This window comes from Lissotriton helveticus, chromosome 6, assembly GCF_964261635.1.
Source record: "Lissotriton helveticus chromosome 6, aLisHel1.1, whole genome shotgun sequence".
NCBI lineage: Eukaryota > Metazoa > Chordata > Amphibia > Caudata > Salamandridae > Lissotriton > Lissotriton helveticus.
The window spans coordinates 1,283,805,929-1,283,830,739 of record NC_136067.1 but is presented as its reverse complement, the minus strand read 5'-3'; the positions used below and the strand labels follow the sequence as shown (position 1 = coordinate 1,283,830,739).

Below are 24,811 nucleotides of genomic sequence, written 5' to 3'. Positions count from 1 at the left end.
GATGCCTCCTCCCGTCTGGTTGGCGGTGCGGTCCCTCCGGATGATCTTGTAGCCCTCCGGGATGGCGATGGCGATGTCTGGGGCTGAGGAGGCGTTCATCCAGGTCTCGGTGAGGAAGGCAACGTCAGGGGCGGTGGTGTCGAGGAGGTTCCAGAGTTCTACGGCGTGTCTGTGGACGGAGCGGGTGTTGAGCAGGATGCACTTGAGGTGGTTGCTGCTGATGTTCGGCTTGGCGAGTGCAGGTGCAGGGTGAGTCCGGATGCAGGTGAATTTGCAGGCGTGGCAGCTGAAGGGTCCGTGGGTGTGCTTCGGGGCGGCTCGATGACATCCTGGGATGCGACCGGTGTTGAGTGCGATGAGATCAGCGGCGGTGTAGGTTCGTCGGGTCGGCTTCCGTCGGTGGGGGCCAGGGGTCCTGGCCCTGGGCGCGGTCCGGGCGCGGACGGGCGCAGACGGGCTTACCTTTGGCGCGCCTTCGGCGCACAATCGGCGCGCCCGCTGCGCGTCAACGCTGCGCGTTCGCACGGTCGCCATTTAAGGCGAAGTGCGCGGGTGGGCGGAGCAGCTGGGAGGCGGGAGCGGGGAGGGAACAGAATGAAAAAAGGGGCGGGGGCGGCGTGGAAGGCGGGAAACACGGGGGAGAGCGGGCAACAGCAGCGAGGGCAAAACAAGCACAAATGACGGCAAAAACAACACTCAGGACGGGCAAAAAGCAGCGAGGGAAAACAGGCACAAATGGCGGCAAAAACAACACTCAGGACGGGCAAAAAGCAGCGAGGGAAAAACAGGCACAAATGGCGGCAAAAACAACACTCAGGACGGGCAAAAAGCAGCGAGGGAAAAACAAGCACAAATGATGGTCCAAACAGACCAGAGCAGCGACGGCAGGGTCAGCCGGAAGCGCGGCTTGGCAGCGAGGCAGAGGGCACAGCAGGGGGGCACACGCAGCAGCTGGTGGCCGTGCGGCGCGGGGGTGTCCCACAAGTGGGTCACACTCACCTGTGTCGCACGGTCGCCTTTTAAGGCCAAGTGCGCGGGTGGGCGGAGCAGCTGGGAGGCGGGAGCGGGGAGGGAACAGAATGAAAAAAGGGGCGAGGGCGGCGTGGAAGGCGGGAAACACGGGGGAGAGCGGGCAACAGCAGCGAGGGCAAAACAAGCACAAATGACGGCAAAAACAACACTCAGGACGGGCAAAAAGCAGCGAGGGAAAACAGGCACAAATGGCGGCAAAAACAACACTCAGGACGGGCAAAAAGCAGCGAGGGAAAAACAGGCACAAATGGCGGCAAAAACAACACTCAGGACGGGCAAAAAGCAGCGAGGGAAAAACAAGCACAAATGATGGTCCAAACAGACCAGAGCAGCGACGGCAGGGTCAGCCGGAAGCGCGGCTTGGCAGCGAGGCAGAGGGCACAGCAGGGGGGCACACGCAGCAGCTGGTGGCCGTGCGGCGCGGGGGTGTCCCACAAGTGCTCTGCAAGCGCTCTGAGACCTTCGGGTGATTTATGCGCTATATAAAAGCATTTTACAATTACAATTACAAGGAAAACATACTGACCATCATATTGTATTATGGTTTGTTCAGTAATTTTGAATAAACTAGCTTTGTCTCAAGAGCGACATTTGCGTACAACCTTGCAAATGTAACTTTAGATTGTTTAGAATCAAGTCGAAGGGGATTAAAGAGTTTTTATTTTCTGAAACAGTTTTACTCGATACTTCTGATGGTAATTTGAATCTCAACAACAATAACATAAATTCAATCAGAGATTTTAAACAAAGAAAACCTCCATCATTTAAAATCAGTCAACATTTACAGCTACGATGTGTGCCATGCTCTTAGCAAAACCGGTAAATGAAGCAATTGTTGCCTGCTTTATTCAGAACAGGCTGCGATACTTACTGGGCCCACACAATCCAGAACAAGTGATGTTTGTTTGCACATTTCAGCAAGGGAAGCAGGATCACCAACATCACAGATTATAATTCCAACATCCGATGTCAGCTGTGGTTGTCCTACAAGGGAAATAACGAATGATTAGATACAGTTCTTGCTACAAAGATATATCTAATCATATGATGCTGATACAGGACAGGCTTATGCGATTTTATTCACTTTATACTTTTTTTAAATTGCCAGCATTAGCATCTACTCAGACATAAATAATTCACAATCCAAATGTTGATGGTAGGACTTCCCCATTACTAATGAAAAGGGGAAGTGCGCTTGTGCTGCAACTCCTGCCACAGGCAATCATGCACCACACAACTAATGTCCTTACAACCTTTGATTCAGCATTTTAGCAGAGTTTACAAAGTGTATTACACCTGGTGCACAATTTACCAAAACTAAATTTTAGATTGGAATTTGATCACATCAACGGCTACATTTTCCTCATTTCTATGCACGCTTGGATTCTGGCTTTATTAGAATACATATTGCAGATGCAAAAGAGAAAAAAGGGAATCTTGGGCAGTTTCCAATATTCATCTACACAGCATCACCAACACTAAATCTGCTCACCTCAAATGTCTGTTTTTCAACCAGAATGTTAAGCGCAGGGTCAGCTCAATGCCACCGAGCCAGAAAAATGACAATGCCCTCTGCCATTATGTATTTATTTATTTATAAAGTTTTATATAGCGCTAGCTAGACCCGTGGGTATCAGAGCGCTTTACAAACACAAAGGAAAAGAGATGCACTACATCACAGGACATGAGGATGTATAAATATATAAGCAAAGACATCACACTTAAGTATACAGTGAAGGAGTGAAAATCGCAGGTGGTTAGGACAGTCAGATAACCCCCATCATTGAAAGTCAACCTGAGAGGGGAGTCCATTAGTCTATTGATGCCTAGGTTGGTTGGCTTGGTCAGAGACGTATTGGTAGAGGAGCAGGAGTTTCAGGTCCTTTTTGAAGCAGGGAAGGAGGGGTTGCATCTGAGGTCCATAAGGAGTGTGTGCCATATCCTGGTAACATTACCAGAGAAGGATCTGCATTGGATCGCTTTCCTTTTCAATTTCTGGGGGATGAGAAGCAGTGAGTTGGTGCTTCTCAGAGTTCTTAATTTTCCTGCTTTTACCAGTTTGCTGTTCAGGTCATTGGGGGATTGGGCGTGGAGGGCCTTGTGTGTAATGCAGCCAGTTTGTAAATATATTTTAGCATTTTGATTAGTAAGTGCTAACCATGCCAAGTGAAAGCATTTTATCATTCCAGGCGCATAAAAAGAGGAAATAATCATTGATTTGGGTCAGTGTCAGCCACAAATAGCACCTGAAGCGTCACACTTGCCCAAAAGACTACAAACCGCTATGTTATTACAAATGTTATTATAATACATATTTCTACAGGCCAGCACCAGTATCTAATACTTCTCAAATTCATTGCACACCTTAGCTGCTATGTTTGGATGCAAAAAATACGAAGTATTGCATTTGTTTCTGTGATATGTAGTTTCAAGCACCACTATTTGGAAAATGAGTCCCATTCCACTACTCATAAAACTTTAATCTGTCCATTTTATTCTGTTCATGTAGATGTTTTTCAGGCTATTGCATGCCTCTTTCTTGACTGTGGTCTTATTTGCAGAGCCCAACAATAATATAAGGTACCATGGTGCATATCTCTAAATTAAGACCTTTTTAGAAAAGAAAAATTAGACTATTTCATAGAAGAACACAGAGGGAGGGTGGTGAGGAATTTGAGGTCAAACAGAGTATCCACTAGAGAGACAGAGTAACACCGAAGAAGAAGTAATTTATTGTTTTGATGGAAACGTATTCCCGCAGATTCCCCATCTTTAAAATAGATACCAAAGCAGAACCTTCCAAGGTGGTGGGTCTGTGGAATAGCTAAAACCAAAAGATCTTGAAGAACCGAATGGGCAAAAGGACTTTTCCGTCTGTCTGACTCTCTAGGCAGTAGTGCTTTGTTGACATGTGTACTGATGGTCACATCGCAGTCTAACAGGTGTCAAGGACTAGTACCCTGCGCAGTGGTAGCAGCCTTAGCACTGGTGCAATTAACCCACAATCCATTTTGAGGCTGCTTCTTGACCAGTGCATTGTAGATTTTAATGCAGAAGAACATCCATCTTGACGAAGTCCTTTTCTGTACTGCCTTGCCATTCTTTTCCCCCGTAGAACTCCACAGAGAACTGATTGTCTACATGATGGTCTTTTGGCGATCGATGTATAAGCTTAAAGCTCTTTTAGGGTCCAGCCATTGAGCCTCTCTTCCTCTTTTGAGAGGAGGAAGAAATGATCGGTGGGAGAGTGAAGGACTGCCTAATGTGAAAAGCAGTTATGACTTTTTTCAACGGGCATTGGCAAAACCAATAGGTCTTGAATATGCGATGTGTATTGGCGTTATCAATGTCTTTTTAGCCATGTTGCACAGTAGGATGACCAAAAGTAAAAATGTTTTTAGAAGCTACGACGCAGCCAGCATTGACCACGTCATAGAGTTTTTGTTGTTGTTTTTTTTACTTTCAGCCATGCTGCACAACAACTGTGCTGCTGTAAACGGCGCGGTGATAATAGAGGAGAAGGGTATTACCAAGACAGATCCTTAGGTGGGGAGGTAGTACAGGTCGAGAGAAGTGGATCGATTTGGACCTATAGAGAAGGTGGCCTGGATAAGTATTGTGCAGTCATGGTAAATTGAGCGTTAGAAAAATGAGCAGAGAATAGTTACCAATGATAGCGTGTATTTCAGATTATCCCGCTTTTGAGTCAATTAGACCGTCCAGATCACGGCTCGCTGGGGAAAGGAGGCATGGGCTCAGTCAAAAATGTGTGACAGGGGGGCTGGGGTTAAGCAGGTTAAGCGGGTTAGGGTGGGTTTGTTTGGATATGGTCCGTTCCTGGGCTGGTAAAGTACGGAGGGAAGGACAAGACCTGTAGCAGATGTGTCATATGTGAGTTTAAGAAAATTAAGCTGAATAAATCAGTTTTTATGCAGACTGTATGTACTACAATTAGCTGCCAAATGCTAAGTGTTATGGTATTAGTCTTTGTGGGGGCCTAAGGGTATATATGATTTGACATAACTATATAATACCCATGGTAGCCTTAGGCCAGCCCTTAATAACTTACAAGGATATAGAAAGTAATGAGCGGGTCCGCTTCTTCCGACAACACCATTCACGTTACTGATCTATGCAGTTTTTACAGTCTGCCTATATGTCTGGCTGCAATAAACACACCTTACTAACAGTGCAGTGTTCACAAGGCACCCATGTGGCTGACAGCAACCTTCACGTTATTGTTCTATGCAGTGTTTACAGTCTGCATATAATTTTTTAGTTGGAGTATTTGTAAAGCGCTACCAATCATCCCCTGAAGGACATCACGGCGCTAGTAACTACCATTTGAAAAATCAGCAGATGTACAAGGCTAGAGATGGAGATTCAGAAAAAAGTTTGTTGATGGATGGTATGACAGGTGCAGACCAAGTTATTGTACATGCACCTGTTGGCTGTTTTCTGAATAAGCAATGAGAACGTACCATTCAATAAAATAAAAATACCATTGAAAACAAGAAAGCTGGATGTAGTCCGACAGCTTCCCTTAGTGCTGGGCCCACCGAGACTTCAGGTTCGGTACAGAGCATGCATACCACCTGGCATAGTCACTGAGCATGATGCCAAGAGGGTCCGAATCCTCAGAGCCACTCTTACTGTGCCCCAGAAATGAGGCTGAATGTCCTAGACTTGTTGTGGTAGAGGCAATGCCTGAAACTGAACCATATCCAGGATGGATCCAATGAAAGGGAGCCTCAGTGAAAGAGTCAGGTGTGACCCTGAAACGTTGATAGTGAACCCTTGCAATTTCTGGAGGTTTGCCGTGATCTGGAAGTGGTCTAACATTGACAGTTGCGAACTCGTCTTTAACAGCCAGTCATCGAAGTAGAGAAAAACTGGAATCCCTGACATCCAGAGATGTTGTACGACCACCACCATCACTTTCACTAACACCTGAGGGGAACTGATGAGGCTGAAGGAGAACATAGCAAATTCAAAACGCTCATGGCCCACCTTGAAGCACAAATATCATCTGTGGGACTGCAGGATGAGTACCTGAAAGTAGGCATCCTGCAGGTCTAAACTCACCATCCTGTCGCCTGGATTCAGGGCAGACAGAACCTGGGACAAATTGAGCTTCTTGAATTTGTCCAGCCGCAAGAAGTCTGCATCCATCTTCTTCGACACGAGGAAATACCTATAGTAACAGCCAGTCCCTATTTTGGGGCCAGGATCCTCTCAATTGCTCCTTTGGACAAAAGAGCCTGCACTTCTTGGAGCAAGATAAACAAGTGCTCCTCTGAAAGATGCGGGCTAGAGGCACGGCTGGTCTAAAAGGAATGGCAGGGGGTAGCCCTGTTGAACAATCTGCAGGGCCCAACTGTTTGATGGTATCCTTTGCCACCCTTAACGGAAATGTCTGATCCTGCCTCCAACAGGGTTGTTGTGTGCCTCGGAGGGGAAACTAAAGTGGCATGGAGGCTGATGCCGCAGGGGTGGGGGACTAGGAAGTGTGTTGCCCCTGATGGACTGGGTGCTGTCTGCTTGAACCTCATCCCCAAGAGGACTGGGGTGTCTATTGTAGGGTGCTGGGTTTTTGTGAAGTTTGTCCTAGTTGCAAAACTTACATTAGTACATTAGTTTTCACTTCCATAGTTTGCATGGTTCTGTCTCAGTCAGACTGAACTGGGGTTGGGTGCGGAATACACCTATAAGTCACTCCTATGGCAGGCCTTAACAATCCTGGAGGCAGAGTGCTTGGTTTTATGAGAGATGGTGCTCTAGCATGAGCTGAGCCTGTCTGCAGCTTTCGGAACCATGTCCTTATAGCTGTTCTATGATATTGCCATACCATATACTCTTAAGTGCATTATAATCCTCGCTGTTATTGCTAACTTTGGTTTGGCTTTATCAAAACATGTCGTGTAAGGTGTCATACACTTTGGAATACTACCCCCTCGCCAGTTCTGGCGACGGGGGTAGCATTCCACCCTTCTAGAGGGAGAAGACATGTTACTTTACATAAACGCGGTTAAAACTAACCAGAGCCTCAGCATCACAAAATGGATGCTGCTGCCACAGACACAAGTCTGGCCTCCTGCTGCTGACCGAAACTCCGGCAGGGGAGGCCTGGACAAAAGGTTTCCTGTCACAGGGAGGTGTTACACCACCCCAGACAGGAGATAGTGGATTGAGGCAGGGAGGGCTGAGTGAAACTAGACACTGCCTGGGGCACACAAGGTGTTCATGCATAGCCCGGTTCAAACCGGTGCTGGGGCACTCCAGCCCCAGCTCTGGCGCGAAACTGGACAAAGGGAAAGGGGTGTAACCACCCCCTTCCTGGGTCCCACCCATAGGAGGGACCTAGCAGGTAATCCAGCCCCTTGATTTGGAATAAAGGCAGGAGCTGTGTCCATAGACTTTAGATAATACTGACTGAAACTTTGAAACATAACTCTGGACCCATCGACATCCTACTCGACGTAGAAGACTGAAGAATCTCCCTTGTGGTCAAGGAGTGACCACCCTGTGCAAGCAGGCACCATCAAGCGCTCAACGGTTTGTTTTGTTGCAGCTCCCGCCGGAGCTCGAGCGACAGAGATCGACAAGAACCAGATTCCCAGACATCCAACAGCCCGATCCACAGCCACAGCAAAGCTGAGACCCGTGGAGGCGACATGAGACGTGGGACCGGCCATCTTGGAAAGCCTGCAAAGTGCTTCCTGTGCAGCTCCCGAGGCACCCTCGAAGCTGTGCATTGGGGACTGAGAAGCCCCGGCCCCGAGCAGCTTTTGCACCGAAGATCACCTCTCCACACTCACCGAGTGCTGCGTGGGGCCCTTTTGCATTTTCCTGCTCGACGTGTCTGTCCAGTCACTTGCCCGTTGGCTAGAGGCCTCTGTGACGCCGAACCTTTGAATTTACACCGCTGGTCTGGTTGCTCCAGACTGGCCCTTGCTCCCCTGAAAAGGAGCAGCCTATCAGATCTTGCTGATCTGAACCAGAAGCCATCTTCAATTCCGGCGTGGGTTGCATTTGCCATGGCCTGTTGACTCCAATCCGGAAGCCGACACCGCCGACAGCGAGAGCCTTCGTGGGACAGTCCGTGTCCGACTCCTGGTCATCGTCGATGCCCCCGGGTCCACGTGGCAGCGGAGACAAGCTTCTCGACAACCACCTGATTGCGCCCGACATCGCCTGGTTCCTTCCTGGTTCCATCCTGGTCACTGGCTAGTGACCCAGACTCTGTCCCCTCTGCTTTCAGGTACTCTACATCTTCGATCCACCCTTGGATCCAGCCGGACTCTTCTCTCCTGGCCGCCTGCAGCATCTTTACCTCCATTCTCCATAGAACTCCACGAAGAAACCCGACGCACTTTGACACCTATGCACCCGCTTCCTGTGGGTGAGGTAACGCGAGTACTCCGGTGCTCCTGTAGTGGTTTACACCTCTAGTGTCCTAGTTTTAAGTGGCTAAGTTCTAGTCCAGTCGGAAGACTCTTAAATCTGCAACTTTGTAACTTTTACGCGCCATTGACTTTGCATTGGTGCACGCGTGTGCTTTAGACACTGCACCCGCATCCTGTGGGCCGCTCCCGTCCTAACTTCAGTTAGTCCAGTGTAGCCCCAGCGATTCTCAAGGCCCTAGGCCTTACCATTGTTCGTGACGTGGTTCTTATACCACTATTTTAGTATATGGTTTTAGGGGCCACAAGAGCCTATCCATATTTGTGCAACTTTTGTATGTTATATGAAGTTCATTGTTTAACGCTTGTGCTTCTGTGCTCATAAAGAGTACAGGGGATTATTCTAGTAATAAATACATATATTTTATAATATATAACTTGTGTGGTGTCCTTTCATTTGATATTAAAAGGATTGCATATGGTAAAACAGCTTGCTTCACATGCCCTCTTGAGTTAAGCCTAAGACTGCTTAGGTCCATGCTACCCCTAGGATAGCTTGTCTATAAGGTTGACTTTACAACCACCACCATAAGGGTTGTTTGGGCTGGTACAAGGTGCTCACTAGAATAGTGAACATCATACACCAGGCCAACTTCTCACAATGATGTTATAGTAATTGAGATGTGCCAGAAAGAGGGCTTTAGGCAGCTCAATCGCTTCATTTGTATGGAGAAGTGGATGGATTTTTCGAAGAAGAGAGAGAGCTACATTTGTTCATATCTTTTGGAATTGGGTTGATTTAGGAAGCAAAAATGAAGTCCGTGTAAAAAGGATCCACTTTCAATAATGTGGGGATAGAGGAGGATCTCCAAGATCTGAAGGCCAGTCAAAGGGAACTGAATCGGTCTAAGTGTCTCCAGTTACTCTATAGAATCTCAGTTTGGCGCCATTCAATTACAGGAACCTCTCCACCCAGTGTAACACATGGTTCAGGCATAGAGATTTGTTTTTGGATTCTCTTACCATTTTGTGGTATGTCAGCTTATATACCAAAGTTCACATGTAGAGTTCGAGACATTGATCAAGGGCATTTGTAGATTTTGAAAAAAAGACAAGGAAGGAATGAAACTTTAAGAAAGTTACAGGACACTGGAAAACTGGATGATTTGGTTAATCAATCCTTACTTTTTGATATGTGCCAAGTTAGAGATGACTGTTGTTTGTCATCAAGAAAACTGCTTCAGAATGAAAGAGAATAGAAAACTGAAACAGCATTAAAGTTGAATTTTAAAATAGAAAAATAAACCTACAATACACTTTTTTAGAACAATGCTTCTAATATTAAAAAAATTGCATCGTCATGTCCTTGCTTGATTAAAGCAAACGAGTAGGTGACATATATTGGCAACATTTAAAAAAGGATACCTATAACGAGGTTACGGTTTCACTACTTATTTTTACATCAATATTCCAGAAAAGAAACGCAAAGTTTCTTAAAATCTCAAATCCCAGTAGCACATGTATGCGTAAGTATACAAAACTATGGCAAATGTATACATAACGACGGCAGGCAAACACTTAATGTATGTTAGGGTGTTCCCACCGGTGGGGTACATTGAGTCTACAGTTCATATCACCACCAAAACGGAGAATAACAGGGATTTACAGCGTCCGCACATGACGTCACGTGCAAGGACACTGTGCTGTTCCCGTGGGTGGGGTGTTGTGTAGGGAAGACGCCAAACAAGATGTGTGAGGTAAAAGTTAACTTTATTCTCCAAGAACAAAGGAAGCAGCGGACCAACACTTGGCCGCCAACAATGCTCGCCAAGGTTAGCCGCAAAACATTTTCACTGCCCCGTTCAAACCCCCACGTTCCATACCTCGCTGACCACGAGACCTTGAGCTCTCGTGGACACGAGCTCTACATAACACATCCCCTCCTGTTCGATAACAAAACAGAGAACAGTAGAGAAAGTGAGAACTGGCCAACAGTAGGAACCGAAGGAGACAAAAAAGTCATGGAAAAGAGAGAGAAACAGAAACAAAGGTCTAAGGAAAACCAAAAAAGGAAAGAAAGAAAAAGAAGATTAAGAAACAAAATCATTTAGATACTTAGGTGGTCTACAAACTACCAACCCTAGAGGTTGTACCACTCTCGAAGTTCACATCAGTGGTGCTTCTTTCACTACTAGGCGTAGAAAACACAGGATCTCCTGACACAGCAGGAACCTGTTGTCTTTGTTTACAATGGCCAAACTCCACATCATCCATGAAAAAGTAGCCATCACACTCTCTCTCTTCCTTTCTTGAACAGATACCACCTCTTTGGTACAGAGCAACTCTGCGCCGATTCCAGCGTTCATCATTCTCATTCAAGACGTCGTAGTCAAAAGCGTGCAAAACTTTGTAGGGTCTTTTAATCCTGGACAGGCCCCTAACTGTGCGCCCAGATCTGATCTTCACCCAATCACCTTCCACCACACTTCACTTTGAGAGTACACCCTTCAATTCCTCTAGATTCAGAGAGCCATCGCTATGAACCAACTCCTTCAACCAAGAAGTCACCATCTTTCTCACTGGAGGCCTGCCTCTCAAAATCTCAAAAGGGGCCTTGGCAGTATCTTCCTGAATGGTTGTGTGATAGGCCCGAACAAGGTCTTGCACAGCTTTCTTGACATCCTAACCAGTAGATACTGCCATCTGTATAGCACCCTTAACTGTTCTATTGGCCCTCTCAACCATGCCATTGCCCTGGAGATTGTATAAAGTAGTGCGATGGTGAGAGATACCATGCTTCCTAAGGAAAACTTCCATATCCTGGGAAACTAATTGGGTGCCATTGTCAGTGATTAGTAGTGAAGGGGTACCTTCCTCCAGGAAGATTTTGTTAAGGCTTACAATGGTGTATATGGTGGAAATTTCCTTCAAAAACAAAACAGAAAGCCACCTGGAAAACACAATCCACCACAACCAGGGCAAATCTACAATCGTCATCCAAATCAGACATTGGGCCAATGAAATCTATGCAAACACTATGCCAGGGTTTGCCAGGATTGGAGATGTGACCCATGAACGCCTGCTTGCCTACCATGGGCCTCTTCTCACCCTCCTTGCAAACTTTGCAATTAACAACACAATCCGTAATATGACTATCCATGCCCGGCCACCAAAATTGAGCCTTAACTCGGCGTTGAGTCAAACCCTGGCCAAGATGACTCTCATGTGCCAGTTTAATAATTTTGCTTCTCACACCAAATGGAGGGACAAACCTGTAACCTCTCAAGAGTATCTCACTGCCACAAGTGGAAGATACATCCAACACTTTAAGAAAAGTTTGCACAGAAGTAGAGACACAACTGTTTCTCCTTCTACCGGAAGACACCAGACGCATCACTTCACCAAGAGCAGAATCTTTAGACATCTCCTCACTCCACTCCTCCTGGGAAAATGCACCACGATGTGTGAGGTAAGAGGTAACTTTATCCTCCAAGAACACAGGAAGCAGCGGACCAACACTTGGCCAGCAACAACGCTCACCAACGTTAGCTGCAAACCCTTTTCACCTCCCCGTTCAAACTCCCACATTCCATACCTTGCTGACCATTAGACCTCGAGGCGTCCTCGAGCTCTCGTGGACACGAGCTGCTCTACATAACATGGGGCACAATGAAACTAGATTTCCCATCAGTGTTGCACAATTGAACAACATGGACAGCAGCTGTCCACAAATGTCATCACAGGTATGTGACATAATGACAATATACACGTAACATATTGACCGAGTTTCAACAGGACAACATACTGAAATACGGGATTATGAAGTCATGAGGCGATCTGTCTGAAAAGTTATGTACAAACATAAGAATAAGATATAACTCCGCTATTTTACAGAGAATGCAAGACTAATCTTTCCCTCTCAGTTCTGCGACTTTCTCCAGGCGTATCACATCTAGCAAGCATTTCTTGTTCACACACCGCTCCTCGATGACACAAGTATTATACGTAGGATAGGCGGGTGTCAGAAATGCTATTAAACTTAACTGCGATCCTTATTTAAAGGGCTGTTTTAAATCAGAATAATGCATCAAGTGCAATTTGTCACGTGTGGCTCCAGTGTGCTGTCTTACTAGGTGAAGGTATGACATGGGTATTGTAAATATTAATTTCTCAATAATCAACAAATGATATCTACAAAAATGTTTATCCTGTTATGAACAGGATGAGAAATTGCTCAACATTTGTGATCTTCATTTGGAGTCTAACTTTCCAGTCCTGACGTTTGTATAGTAAAATTATGTTGTAGGTTAATAAGCTGATAAAGGCCATCCGGACCGACAAGCACTGTACTATGTGCTATTTTCTTCTATTCTTAAAATATAATACATTCAACTATTATAGAGGAAGGAAATAATTATCTACAGAATGGTGGCGTTGATGAATGCCTTTGAACATAATTGGGATTAAAATAGGCACAAAATGTTGATTGTCTGTAGAGTTAGGTTATGTCATAAATCACAAGTATTCGTTATCAAAAGAAATATAAACAAGCATTTACAATGCAACGGTTTCGCCTTTTGAAAAGTTAGAGCTATTGGCATTGTAAATGACAAAATTTTCATTTATGTGTTGGTTTTGAATACAGATAAATAAATGGCATTGTCACTTACATTGGCAATAGCTTAATCTCTCGCAAATGTGAGACCTATGGTACCCTACTGGACGAGCTCAGCAGGCAGCAATTACTTGCAGACGAGTTCTATAACACAACAGCGCTGTAAATGACAAGCGTTATTATCGCGGGCGGTTGTGGTACGCATTTTATCCAGTCAAGAACGGTTTGCTTTTGTATAAATAAAACAAACAAAGCCGTTGTAATTGTGTAGCAGATCTAAGCTACCAGACAGGACGTACTGGGAGAATAAACTTTCAAATAGTTTGAAACTTTTGTATGCCGTTGGCGCAAAGACAGCCAGCCCATCTGCAGATATGTTGTGTCTGTCGCGTTGTGTGCAACTGGAAATGACATGGCATGGATGTAACTTCTGCAGCAAGTATTCAAATCTCAATATATGTATGGATTATTCAGACATACAGAGAGGGGAGGCTGAGACTTACACCGAGTATATATAGCTATATAGGCGCATACACCTATAGATCTGAGTGGTAACCTATGTGCCCCATTAGCTAGTCAAACATCTCATTTATTTCCTGACTCGCGTCTCTCTATGATAATCGAGTCAATTTTACAGGTTCTGGCACGACAAAGACATTAGCGTTAAATACTTTGCGGCTACATTCGCCCCCTTGCCATGCAACCTGCTCGATCGAGATTAAGGAAAGGGAATTTCTAATGTTTTCCCCATGGAGGAAGAAAGCACAGGAGAAGTTACACGATTTATACTCTGGCAGAGAATTCTTCCACTAGGGAGAAATTCTGCATGTGCCCGTTGTACACGTGTTGTCACACCTGGGAATATGAAACCAAGATATATTTTACAAAATACTCCTTGAATAGCCTAAAAAAAAAAATCGGAAACAGGCTGAAAATATGAGAATCGTTCTCCGTTGGTACATTTCCAACTTGTTTCCCAAATCAATCAAATGAATAAAATCGAATATCAGAATAATCTATATGGCAAGAAACTGAGCGATGTAATGGAACTAAAAAAAACTGTGGAGCTACTGAGGTCAGCTTTTGCGGGCTCACATCAGATGAAAGAAGCCACATTGAGACATTGAAAAGATGTAATACTGAGAAACTATTATGCCAGGGGATTTTACCACTATTGTCACATACCGGTTGTAGGCCAACTACCTTTTATCCAAGACACAGAACAGAAAACAATGACGAGGAAAGAGCACAAAGCACACACAAAACACTTTCACGACGCTACAAAATGCAATCTAAATCAATGAAAGGGAAACAAATGGACAAAAAGAACAGACTGCTGCTCCTGGGAAGCAAAATAAGGCGGTGTTCAAACGTTTCTGTATTTATTTAAAACACTGACCAGATGAAAAAATAACTTGCGGTTCCTACTGACAGCTGAAAATGTTTCCTTCAATCAAACTATATCAATGAGCTTTAAGTACTAAAGGCAAAAATCAGACAAAAGTAAAGCATATGTACAGTCTGATCCTCAGCGCGGAACAATGTTGAAGAATCCTCTATTTCTGGAGTCTGGAGGGAAAATATTTAATTGACATCAATGAGTGATACGGAAGAAGGCCAACGGCCATTGATCATAGCGACTGTTCTTTGAAAGAAGCTAAAAGAAGAATCACACTGTCACCTTGCACTCATATCCTGCATGAAAACACTATGGTGGCAACATCTAAAGCGTGAACTTTCTTAGGTTACTGCTTGAAAGCAATAGCAAACGCGTAACCAATTAAAAAATAAAATAGTGAATCAGGAGAACATCTCCCCAGTCCAGGAAACTAAATCTGCCTGTTAAATTAATGTCAGAAAGACTAAGAATAAGCTTGCATGGTCCCATTTCCGAAAATATACGTGGGGCTTTCTCCAAGGAGGCATTACATGCTGTGTACTCCACTATTATCCTAAAACGGACCTCATCTACTCAAATGATGGCTTAAAATGATGGCTTAAAATGAATCCCAACAATGCCGTTAGACCACACCAAATAGCAAGCCTGGGAAATGGATATTACAAAAGCCGCAGCTCGAATTGACTTTCTTGCTTGCATTGAGCGTACAACAGAGTTCAGTTGCTGTTAGGTGCATAGGTGTAACATTGATTACATTACGAAAATGTATGAATACATTGTGATTAGAGCCTTATGCGCTCAATGAAAAGAATAGGAAGACATGCACAATGAAAACGAAAGGTGAAGCTAAATAGAATGGATGAATGGTGGAGGGGTAGAGAATGTCAGAGAGATTGCAACATGGTTAGAACAGATCCTTTACGACAAGAGAAGGTGGTGTCTAATTCAATTACACTGTCAAATAGACTGGCGGGTGAGTGTGGCCGTGTATCTCTGTGTGTGGCTGTCTCTTGGGTGTATCTGTATTTGTGCGGATGCCTCGTGCATATCTGTATGTCTTTTGGGTGGCTATGTGTGTGGATGAGGTGGGTGGGGGCCAGCAGGGCGAGCTACAGTGCAGGGAGGATTTAGATGGAAATGAGGGAAGAGAGACGATCGAAAGAGGACGAGAGAAAGATGTGCCGAAACAGACTTCGAAAGAGGGGAACATGAAGGAGAGAGAGTGATTGGCGGAATGAGAGCCATCGAAGGGGGGGGGGGGGCATGAGGGAAAGAGAGAGTGGCACAGGACGAGCGAATGGGGAGAGGGGTACTAGAAAGGGTATTAGGGGGACTCAGTCTGAGAGAAGTGAAGGGAGAGCGGAGGGTGAGGGGCAGGAGAGAGCGGGTATCTCGAGACAGCGTTTCTCAAGCTGCTGATCCGGTCGCATAGCTGCCGGTGGTGCAGCGGCACTGGAGCCACTGCTGAGGCAGGAGGGCTCCAGCCAGCAGAAACATTCACCAAAGGAAAGCGTCAGGCCCCAGGGGCCCCCAAGTGCAAACTCTCTATAACTTGGGGTGTCTAGTTCTACTTTGGATGTTCAGCTGAGCAACCTCAACCTGCACGTGTGCTGCTGCTCACCTCGCACTTGAAAGAATATATTTATATATATTTGTTTTTACTGAAGAGGAGGATAGGATTCCATGCAGTAACTCAAACAGTGATGCGGTGATCCTGTGCGAGGGGAGGAACGGGGGTGGGCCCAAGTGTCCCGCCCCCGGAGAGAGCCAGCAGCAGGTGACGGCAGCGAGGAGCCGGGCTCCGTGCCATGGATGAATGAGCGCCTGGAGGCCAGCCAGGCGGGATCTTGGCGCATTACTACGTAGACGCTAGGTAACATTACACGATGCACACAGAGTCTGCAGGGCGATGGCGCACGCGCCGTTGTGAACCCTTCACAGGTGTGACCACCTCCCCGCGCATTCTTCACTTCACTGTGATTGGACATTGAGGTGCACTTTAAACACCCGTCGACCTCTGCCCCGTGTTGTTGAGGTTCCACATCTCAGCTTTGTTGTACTTGCATTTCATTTAACAAACATTCATACTGCTCCAAACCCAAGAGCTCCGACCCTCAGCCCCAGGCCCACCCTGACACTGCTGAGGCAGGAGGGCTCCAGCCAGCAGAAACATTCACCAAAGGAAAGCGTCAGGCCCCAGGGGCCCCCAAGTGCAAACTCTCTATAACTTGGGGTGTCTAGTTCTACTTTGGATGTTCAGCTGAGCAACCTCAACCTGCACGTGAGCTGCTGCTCACCTCGCACTTGAAAGAATATATTTATATATATTTGTTTTTACTGAAGAGGAGGATAGGATTCCGTGCAGTAACTCAAACAGTGATGCGGTGATCCTGTGCGAGGGGAGGAACGGGGGTGGGCCCAAGTGTCCCGCCCCCGGAGAGAGCCAGCAGCAGGTGACGACAGCGAGGAGCCGGGCTCCGTGCCATGGATGAATGAGCGCCTGGAGGCCAGCCAGGCGGGATCTTGGCGCATTGCTACGTAGACGCTAGGTAACATTACACGATGCACACAGAGTCTGCAGGGCGATGGCGCACGCGTCATGAGGCTCCCAGAGCAGGCTGGTTGTAATGTCTGACGCGGAAGGCACACGGAGCCGATGCACTGAATACCTGTTCCTACAGTTTCTACCGCCACATCTGCGTACACCCCTCAAAGCACATGGGGTGCTGCCTCCTTCTTCGGCAGCTTGTATAGCGCCTCTTACTATATGTTGCTCCTATGGGCGGACGAATCCCAGGAAAAAGAAACCAGCGGACACCATGAAAACAAGCACCTACGGGCACACGGGGAGGGGGGTGGGTAGCGGGAGGGGGGGCGGGAAAGGAGCGGGAGGGGAGGGGGGGGGAGACGAACACTCACCGGACTTCTTCCGGCGGCCGTGGTCAGCATAATGAGGAACACAAACACCCCAAGAAAAAAAAACGTAACTCCGCCCACCGCCGCGATGACGTCATCGCAGAGGCGGAGAGGGAAAAAATCGCGGGAACGCCCCCGAATCTGGTCCGTGAATGACGGACAGATCTCTGTTCCAATGGCTAGCCTCCATTTATGGAGCTAGCCAATGGGACAGGGGGGCGTATTCCAGAGTCCTTACTGAAATCAAGAGTTTTCTCTGGAGGCGGAGCTTACGCTCCGTTCTCCAGGTGAAACCTAAAAACCAATACCCCCAGTTAGGCAACGTGAATAAAATGGCCCTGTATATTTATAAAAGATTAGCAACCACTCGTAAAACCAGCTGGTTTACTCAGGTCAAGCTGAACAAAGTCCATCTTAGACTTGAATAGTTGATAAAGAGGAGCCCGAGGAAGGAGTGAAATAGGAGTAACAATTTAAGTAGTTATTCCACTGTTTAGTAGAAACTCCTTCTCTTGTCCAGCCTTCCCTAGGGGTTATATGTCATGTTCGGGAATATTTCACTCACAAACAATAATATTGCACTTTTCCAAAGTACTAGCCTATTCACTCCACATTGCTCGTTTTAATTAATAGCGGGCTGAAAGTAAGCTAAGTTTACTGTACCTGAGAATGGGTGTTTTTCTAGGTGAAATATTTTAAAGCAAACAAGTTTAACCGCATTCGGATTCTGAAAGAGAACAAAATGTTGCTTCCTTCGGCCATACTCAACGTTAACTGGTAATGAAAACATGCTGATGAGGGGAGATCATATTAGGATCTTGGTGCAAGGGCGACACAGACCCACATCTACCACATCAGTCACTTGGCTTATTCTATTCTTCTCCACGCTTTCAAAATTGTCAGAAATGACAAGACGGGTAGAGCGCAGGATTAAGCAGAAAGAAGTAAGAAGTTAAATATTCAAAAATAACATTTACTCACTCAAATTGTAGCCGCCTATAAACCATGCATAATTTATAGAGGCATGGTCGAACGTTTAGTACTGAGAGTATGCGACAGAGGCCCTGGATATCTAGGTGGAATCCTACAAACAGGTGTTCCAGCATACAGAACTGCATCAACTTCACTCACCAAAGTCAGAAGAAAAGGTCTGAAAGTGTAGCATGGCATTCTAGAAAGACTAATCCTGGAGATGGCATCAGGAGAGGCACTGCATGCCACACAAATGCAGACTATTTGCTGCACAGGAGCTCATTAAGATATAGCAACAACAAAATGATTCCGGACATTGGCTGCCAGCCTAAAGTCATTTGTAGTGTTTGAGTTTACAAAGCACGTATTATTCTACCTCTGCAAGCAAAAGAAATGCTTATTCAAAACAGATCTGCTAAAAATTATCAATGTCCACCAGCCAGACATGTTCCCATCCATGGGCATATTTAGAACAATTGCAGACCAAATATACAACTTTAAAGATCTCAGACGTTATACATGTGTGCTAACCCTAAGCACTGTGTAATCGCTCACATCCAATGTTTACCTTAAAGCTTAGTATATTGGTTTAAAAAAAATAAACAGAGCCCTGCTCGTCGAGGGCACATTGTGGCACATTAAGCTAAACAACTGTTTCAATGCCATGTGGCATATGCTGAATTTATGGCACCCTCAGGCTAATGTTACTGAAAGGTAAACATGAACGTTCCCACTGAACAGTACACAAGAATTCAGTATGCCACAGTTAAAGTATGTGCCAATGATCCCAGGCAATGAAAATATGGCAAGATTTTCTCATCCACTGTACAGTCTTTGAGGTCCAACAGCCAATGAACATGAAGATCGTAAACCCGTCTGAATAAACACTCTCCAGGGAAAGTCTGGACCAGTGGCCTCTCTAGCAGCACAACAAACATTAAAAAACACAAGCATTGGCATAGCCAATAGGTCTCGCCTTTGGGACCTTATAAGTATTTAGAAAATGCAACAGGTGATGTTATTGCACCAAGGATATTGTGCTGGATAACTAAACACTTATAAGGTCTCAAAGGCGAGACCTATTGGCTATGCCAATGCTTGTTAAATGATAGCCTGCGAGTAGCAATACAGTGTTCTTTGCAGACGATGTCCAGCCCTGGGCACTCTGGAATAATGATATACATTTAGGGTTTGAATGTAGCACCTTTATCTTTCTTGTAATAGCATACAACATACTTAGGTTTTCCACATCATTAAATTTATGTGGACACCATGCCTCAAGTAGAAACTGGTGTGAGAAGTAAAAAGGTTGGAAATTAAATGTTTACACCTCTTAGCAATTGTACAGATTTAGAAATGAGAGAAAATAGTGTTCACTCATACTTTACACTCACTCTTACTGCCAACTACTTTGGCTGGTGAGCACAAAACAGCAAGCATTCAGTAATAACACGCTCAAAATATCTGCAAAATTATTTGCCTACCATTTACCCCATTTTTTTCTAGCTACTGTGTAAATCAGATGCACTAATATCATGTCAACACAGCACAAATAACAACTGCACAGCCGAGATTTAGCATACGATTTTTAGCAGCAGTATGTAATAACCCCATACACAGCTATTCCTGATCTTTCACTTCACAAACAATTAGTGTCAGGATACTACAATTCCCAGAATGGATTGATGTAAAAAGTGAAAGCGTGGGGTCAAAGGTATGATGCCAACATAGAGAGAGAAATCTAGCAAACCAACTACTGTGCAGTATACCAAAATTACGTTTACCGGGTTTCCTTCATTACTAAACAATACAAGCACTTGGTGTTTGACTTAAGTTTTTTTATCTGCCTCCAAAGCTATTAAACAGTTTCGTAACTAAACAACTATAGTAGATAAAGTAAAAAGCAAACACTACCACATTCTTTGTGAAGATGTTACTCTGCTGGTTTATCAAACCGTTTCATAAACAAATGTTTACATTTCTTTGCAGGCTTTGGGTCATAAGCAATAGATCCTTCTAATGCGACAAGGAATGTAAAAAATAATCTTCTCGAAACTGATGGCTTGTTACCATCAATAAAAGTGCAGTGATATGCATATATGCAAATAGGCTTCTATCAAAGTAAATGCCCACTTTACAAGTAGTTGCGTAGAGACAGATCTCCATTTCGAACAGTGAAATTCGCACCAATTAAACAGCATATGCCACATTCGCATGAAGATTAGCTTGTGAAAATATTGAGTACAAAAACAGAAAATGTCTGTAGTAAAAGGCGCATAACATCAATAAAAAAATAAGAGCTAAACTGGTTTCCAAAACTTGATTCTTGCACAGCTTTTTCTAAATGAATGGAAAAATGGTAATTCCACTAGTGGCACCTCAACATCTATTATTGGTATCCCCGCAACGTTTGTCATGGATGAATGACACACACAACACTCTTTAAACCAAACCTAAAAATGTTCCAGTCTAATATAGACAACAAGCCTGTAGGAGTGTGCTGTTTTAGAATCAAGTAACACAACAGCGCCACATGCTGCACACAACTGATTTGACAAATGGTGAGTTTACCCAGCAAAAGTAACAAACGCGGCCACGCTAATTACTAACAGATGGTCCCTGCGCGCCGCTGCTTGCGCCTGCAAGGTGGATGCCGATGAATGCACAAGTTTGTTAAAAGTGCAGACAAATTCCCAAAGGTCGTCTCCTAGAGCACCGCATGCGCGCTGCACTAGGCTCGACCTAATGGATGTCTCCCAGATTAGGACTTTAGCAACTACTGTAACAATGAAGAGGTCTTATGACAGAGCAGAGGCAAAACTGCTTAAATCAAGAATGGCAGATACAATCAACCAACTGTCATGCAGTTCCCACTAATCCGTGAGATCTGCACATTTGTGGACAACGTAAACTTTGGGTGAGGTGCCTAGACTGATTCCATGCACCTCATAGTATATGTTGGCCTAGACACCAGATTGCTCACAGTGCCACCATAAGCCCCCCTTAACCCAATCAGGTGGCAAATGGTTTCTGGCAAGCACTGAACATGACAACCCTGACCTCTCAGGGATCAAGGTAATAGATCTAGAACCCTTTCGCTTAGTCACTCGTGCGCTCTTGTTCTCAGAGAAGTATACAGAGAATACACAATGGGACGCTTTCAATACATTGATAGAACCAACGTTATTTTTGTATAGAATACATGTGCTGCGATAATCAGTAGACAGAAGCAAATGAAAGTGATTAAATGCACCAAAAGAGTGAATAGTTCCACCATGGTGCTAAAACAGTGTATATATGCATGCACATAAAACAAGGTAATATTCAGACGTACTCCTACTATGCAATCCCTACTCTATGTGTGTCTAGCGTGTATAAAGCTACAATGTGAAAATTAGGCCTCTCTGCGGGTGGCAGAATGAGGGCACTGTGTGTTTTCAAAAATACCCCACACACACTATGAATCCCATAGTGTCAGTCTCCCATCATTGGGGTCTTCCCGTCCCTCTACGGGGCGGGGCGTGCTTCAACCTATGAGTGACGCTTGACGAGTGACAAAGTAGACTACACTTGTGATTCTACTTACTATCCCCTTTTTAATGTTCCCAGCTTGCGAAGCCATTAAAATTAATTTTTTCGACTAGCCAGGGAATTTTTACCCTTTTTTTACACCACCATACACGTAAACAGGTCCCTACACTCCTTAACACATATCACTATCCTTATCACATCACATAGCCTATTGTCAAAAATAGAAGTGCTCCCGCGTCACACGTAGGTTGAAGCACGCCCCGCCCCGTAGAGGGACGGGAAGACCCCAATGATGGGAGAATGACACTATGGGATTCATAGTGTGAGGGGTATTTTTAAAAACACACAGTGCCCTCATTCTGCCACCCGCAGAGAGGCCTAATTTTCACATTGTAGTTTTTCACAAGTTTAGAGAATATCAAAAAAATTAGTCACCACTCACATTGATAGAATCCCATTGTTTACTAGTCTAGTTCAGGAGGGTGATTCTATCATCTCCTCTACACTTCCCCAATTGATTTTTTGGAATAGCGTGTATAAAGACCTTGTACTCAGTGTTTGAGGCATCATGATAATGTTGCACAAAGTCAGATGTATAAGCAAAGCAGTTTCAGAGAAACTAATCCAACATTGTCACGCATGCAAATATGTGCAAATGGTCACAGTAACAGTTTATTGTGCAGAAAGAGGACAATGTAAGAAAATGTGTAGTGTTGCTAAGTGGGCCTAATCCGGGCACATAATACAACTGCTGACTGATGAGGGATGATGAACATCTGAATAATATACAAACTAAAGACTGAAGGAGGGTGACCTTTAGCCCCTTTGTAATGTCGTGAGAAAGACTGTTGGCAAAGGGCAAGGCCACTGCTATAACCTTAGATGGAGAGATGAGATAACTTACTGCCTAGCCTAACCACCTGTGATCAGCTCTTGCAGATGAGAGATGAGAGATGAAGCATAGCTGCAGATCATGCTTAGCTAGAGGACAGCGACAAAAATCCACACCGCTGATGGTAATATGAGATGTCTGATATCGTCATGGAATCGAAGACACTGGGAACAGAATCGGATGTCTGTTAGAAACTTAAAAAGACCTAGAGAAAGGTGTACTTCCCCTAACATTTTTAAGTGCTCGGCCTAAAGAATGACTGGCCTGACCCCAAACACCATAGTTTGTAAATTAAACGATGACTGTTAGCCAGGTGTCCATATTCACCTCAAACTTCACGCAGAAACTCTATGCACCAACCAGTGTAAGGACTGTTGAGAGACTGCAATTTTGACTGCGCACCAATTGAGTAGGGGCTAAACTTGAAAACCTGTGGACAAAGGCTTGCTGATCATGCAATCTTAAGAAGACTGCTCTTCAAACTAAGAGAACCTGTCTTAAATATCTAAATCCTGCAATTAGTTCAGAAACCACATGCCTAGCTGTTTCCAGCATTTCCAATGAGGACTTGTACAAAACAAAAGAACTACTGTCGCTATCCAGCCCAGTGAATTTCTAGTTTATTTTAACACAAAGTAATGTGTTTTTCCATAGCTAAAGCCAACCCACAATTACGCACAGCCTTTCGACGTTCATGGCAGGGGTTGGCCACAGGGCCTGGGTGCTTCTAAACCCCTGTAGGAAGTCAATCCTAGGTTGGATGCAGGGCCTGGCCTGCAGCAATGCCATGAGGCCATCCCCCAGCTCCTCCCTCAGGCAGCCAACCCCACACTGCACATAGCCTTTGGCCGTACGCAGCAGAGGTTTGGCCACAGGCCCTGGCCTGTGACCAAATCATCCGTTGGCAACCGACCTCAAGCTGGGCATGTCCCTTGGCCGTGCAAGGCGACAGGTTGGCCGGAGGCAGCCAACCCACCTGAAGGAAGCCAACTCCACAGGCAGCCAACCCCCACGCCGCACACAGCCTTTGGCGTGCACAGCATAGGGCTGGGCTTCGGGCTCCCCATCTCCTGGGGCCAGAACACATACTAAGAGGGGGCTTGCAGCCTCACCAACTAATATGGCCCCGGGGACCCCATCCTCCAAGGTCTCGCTAAATGATAGATAGGTGCCCATCCAGCACACCCACCAAGCCACACATATTAATGGAAGTGGGGAGCGGGCCTCCCTCCACAAGCCTTATTAGGCACCCGGGACCCCACCTCATTGGGCTAAAATGCTTAATTAAGGGTAGTGGGCAATCTGGCCCCTTTCTCTGAGCCGCCCAACCGGGGCACCCACAAACTGCACATTGGGGCAGCTGAGGGGTCCCCGCGGCTCCAGTTGTCTCCCCGCATAATGCTGAAACCAGCAATGCTACTTTCCAGAGAAAGCTGCTGTTTTCAGTATGCTCCCACCAGGCAGGAGCAATATCTGTTCTTTTCCCCTTGCCCGCAGGAGTGCAGGCAGGGAAACAAAACAGAAGTCTGCTCCCAGCCAGTAGGAGCAGAATTACCTTCCCTGCCCACACTATTGCAGGCAGGAAAGGTAGGTTTTCTCCTGTCTGGTGGGAGATTTAAAAATGCTCCCGCCAGGTGGAAGCAAACAGTAACCAGGCTGGCCCGGGCGGATGGGTTCCTTGGGCCTTTAAAGGCTGAGAGAGGGGGACCGTGTGGCCCCCCTACCATTTTAATATGCTATGTCCCCGGGGGATGGCGTCCCTGGGGCCTTTTTAAGGTACACATGGCCCTCCTCCGCTTCAATAAAATATCGGCCCTGGGTATGGTGTCCCCAGGGCCTCTAAGCAGCTTGGGGAAGAGGGCCATGCACCCCTCCCCTAAATTCACCAATGAGCACCCATGTGAGAGCCAGCAGTTTTTTTAAATATTAATTTCACTGTAAATCTTCAGATCCTCTGCAAATTTGCGGCAAATTTACAAACAAAAAAAAAATGTTGCCACCACACCACCAGGTCTAGGGGATCAGGGTGTCCTTACCCAAACCTGTATATC

General features: G+C 45.6%; 1 protein-coding gene across 1 annotated transcript in view; it reads right to left on the bottom strand.

Annotated features, from left to right (window-relative positions):
* Positions 1-24,811, bottom strand: part of SCCPDH (saccharopine dehydrogenase (putative)) — a 345,431-nt gene that overhangs the window by 305,552 nt on the left and 15,068 nt on the right. The window contains exon 2 of the mRNA XM_078649033.1: positions 1,904-2,016. Coding sequence (XP_078505159.1) covers positions 1,904-2,016 — 113 coding nt within the window. The remainder of the gene's footprint in view (positions 1-1,903; positions 2,017-24,811) is intronic.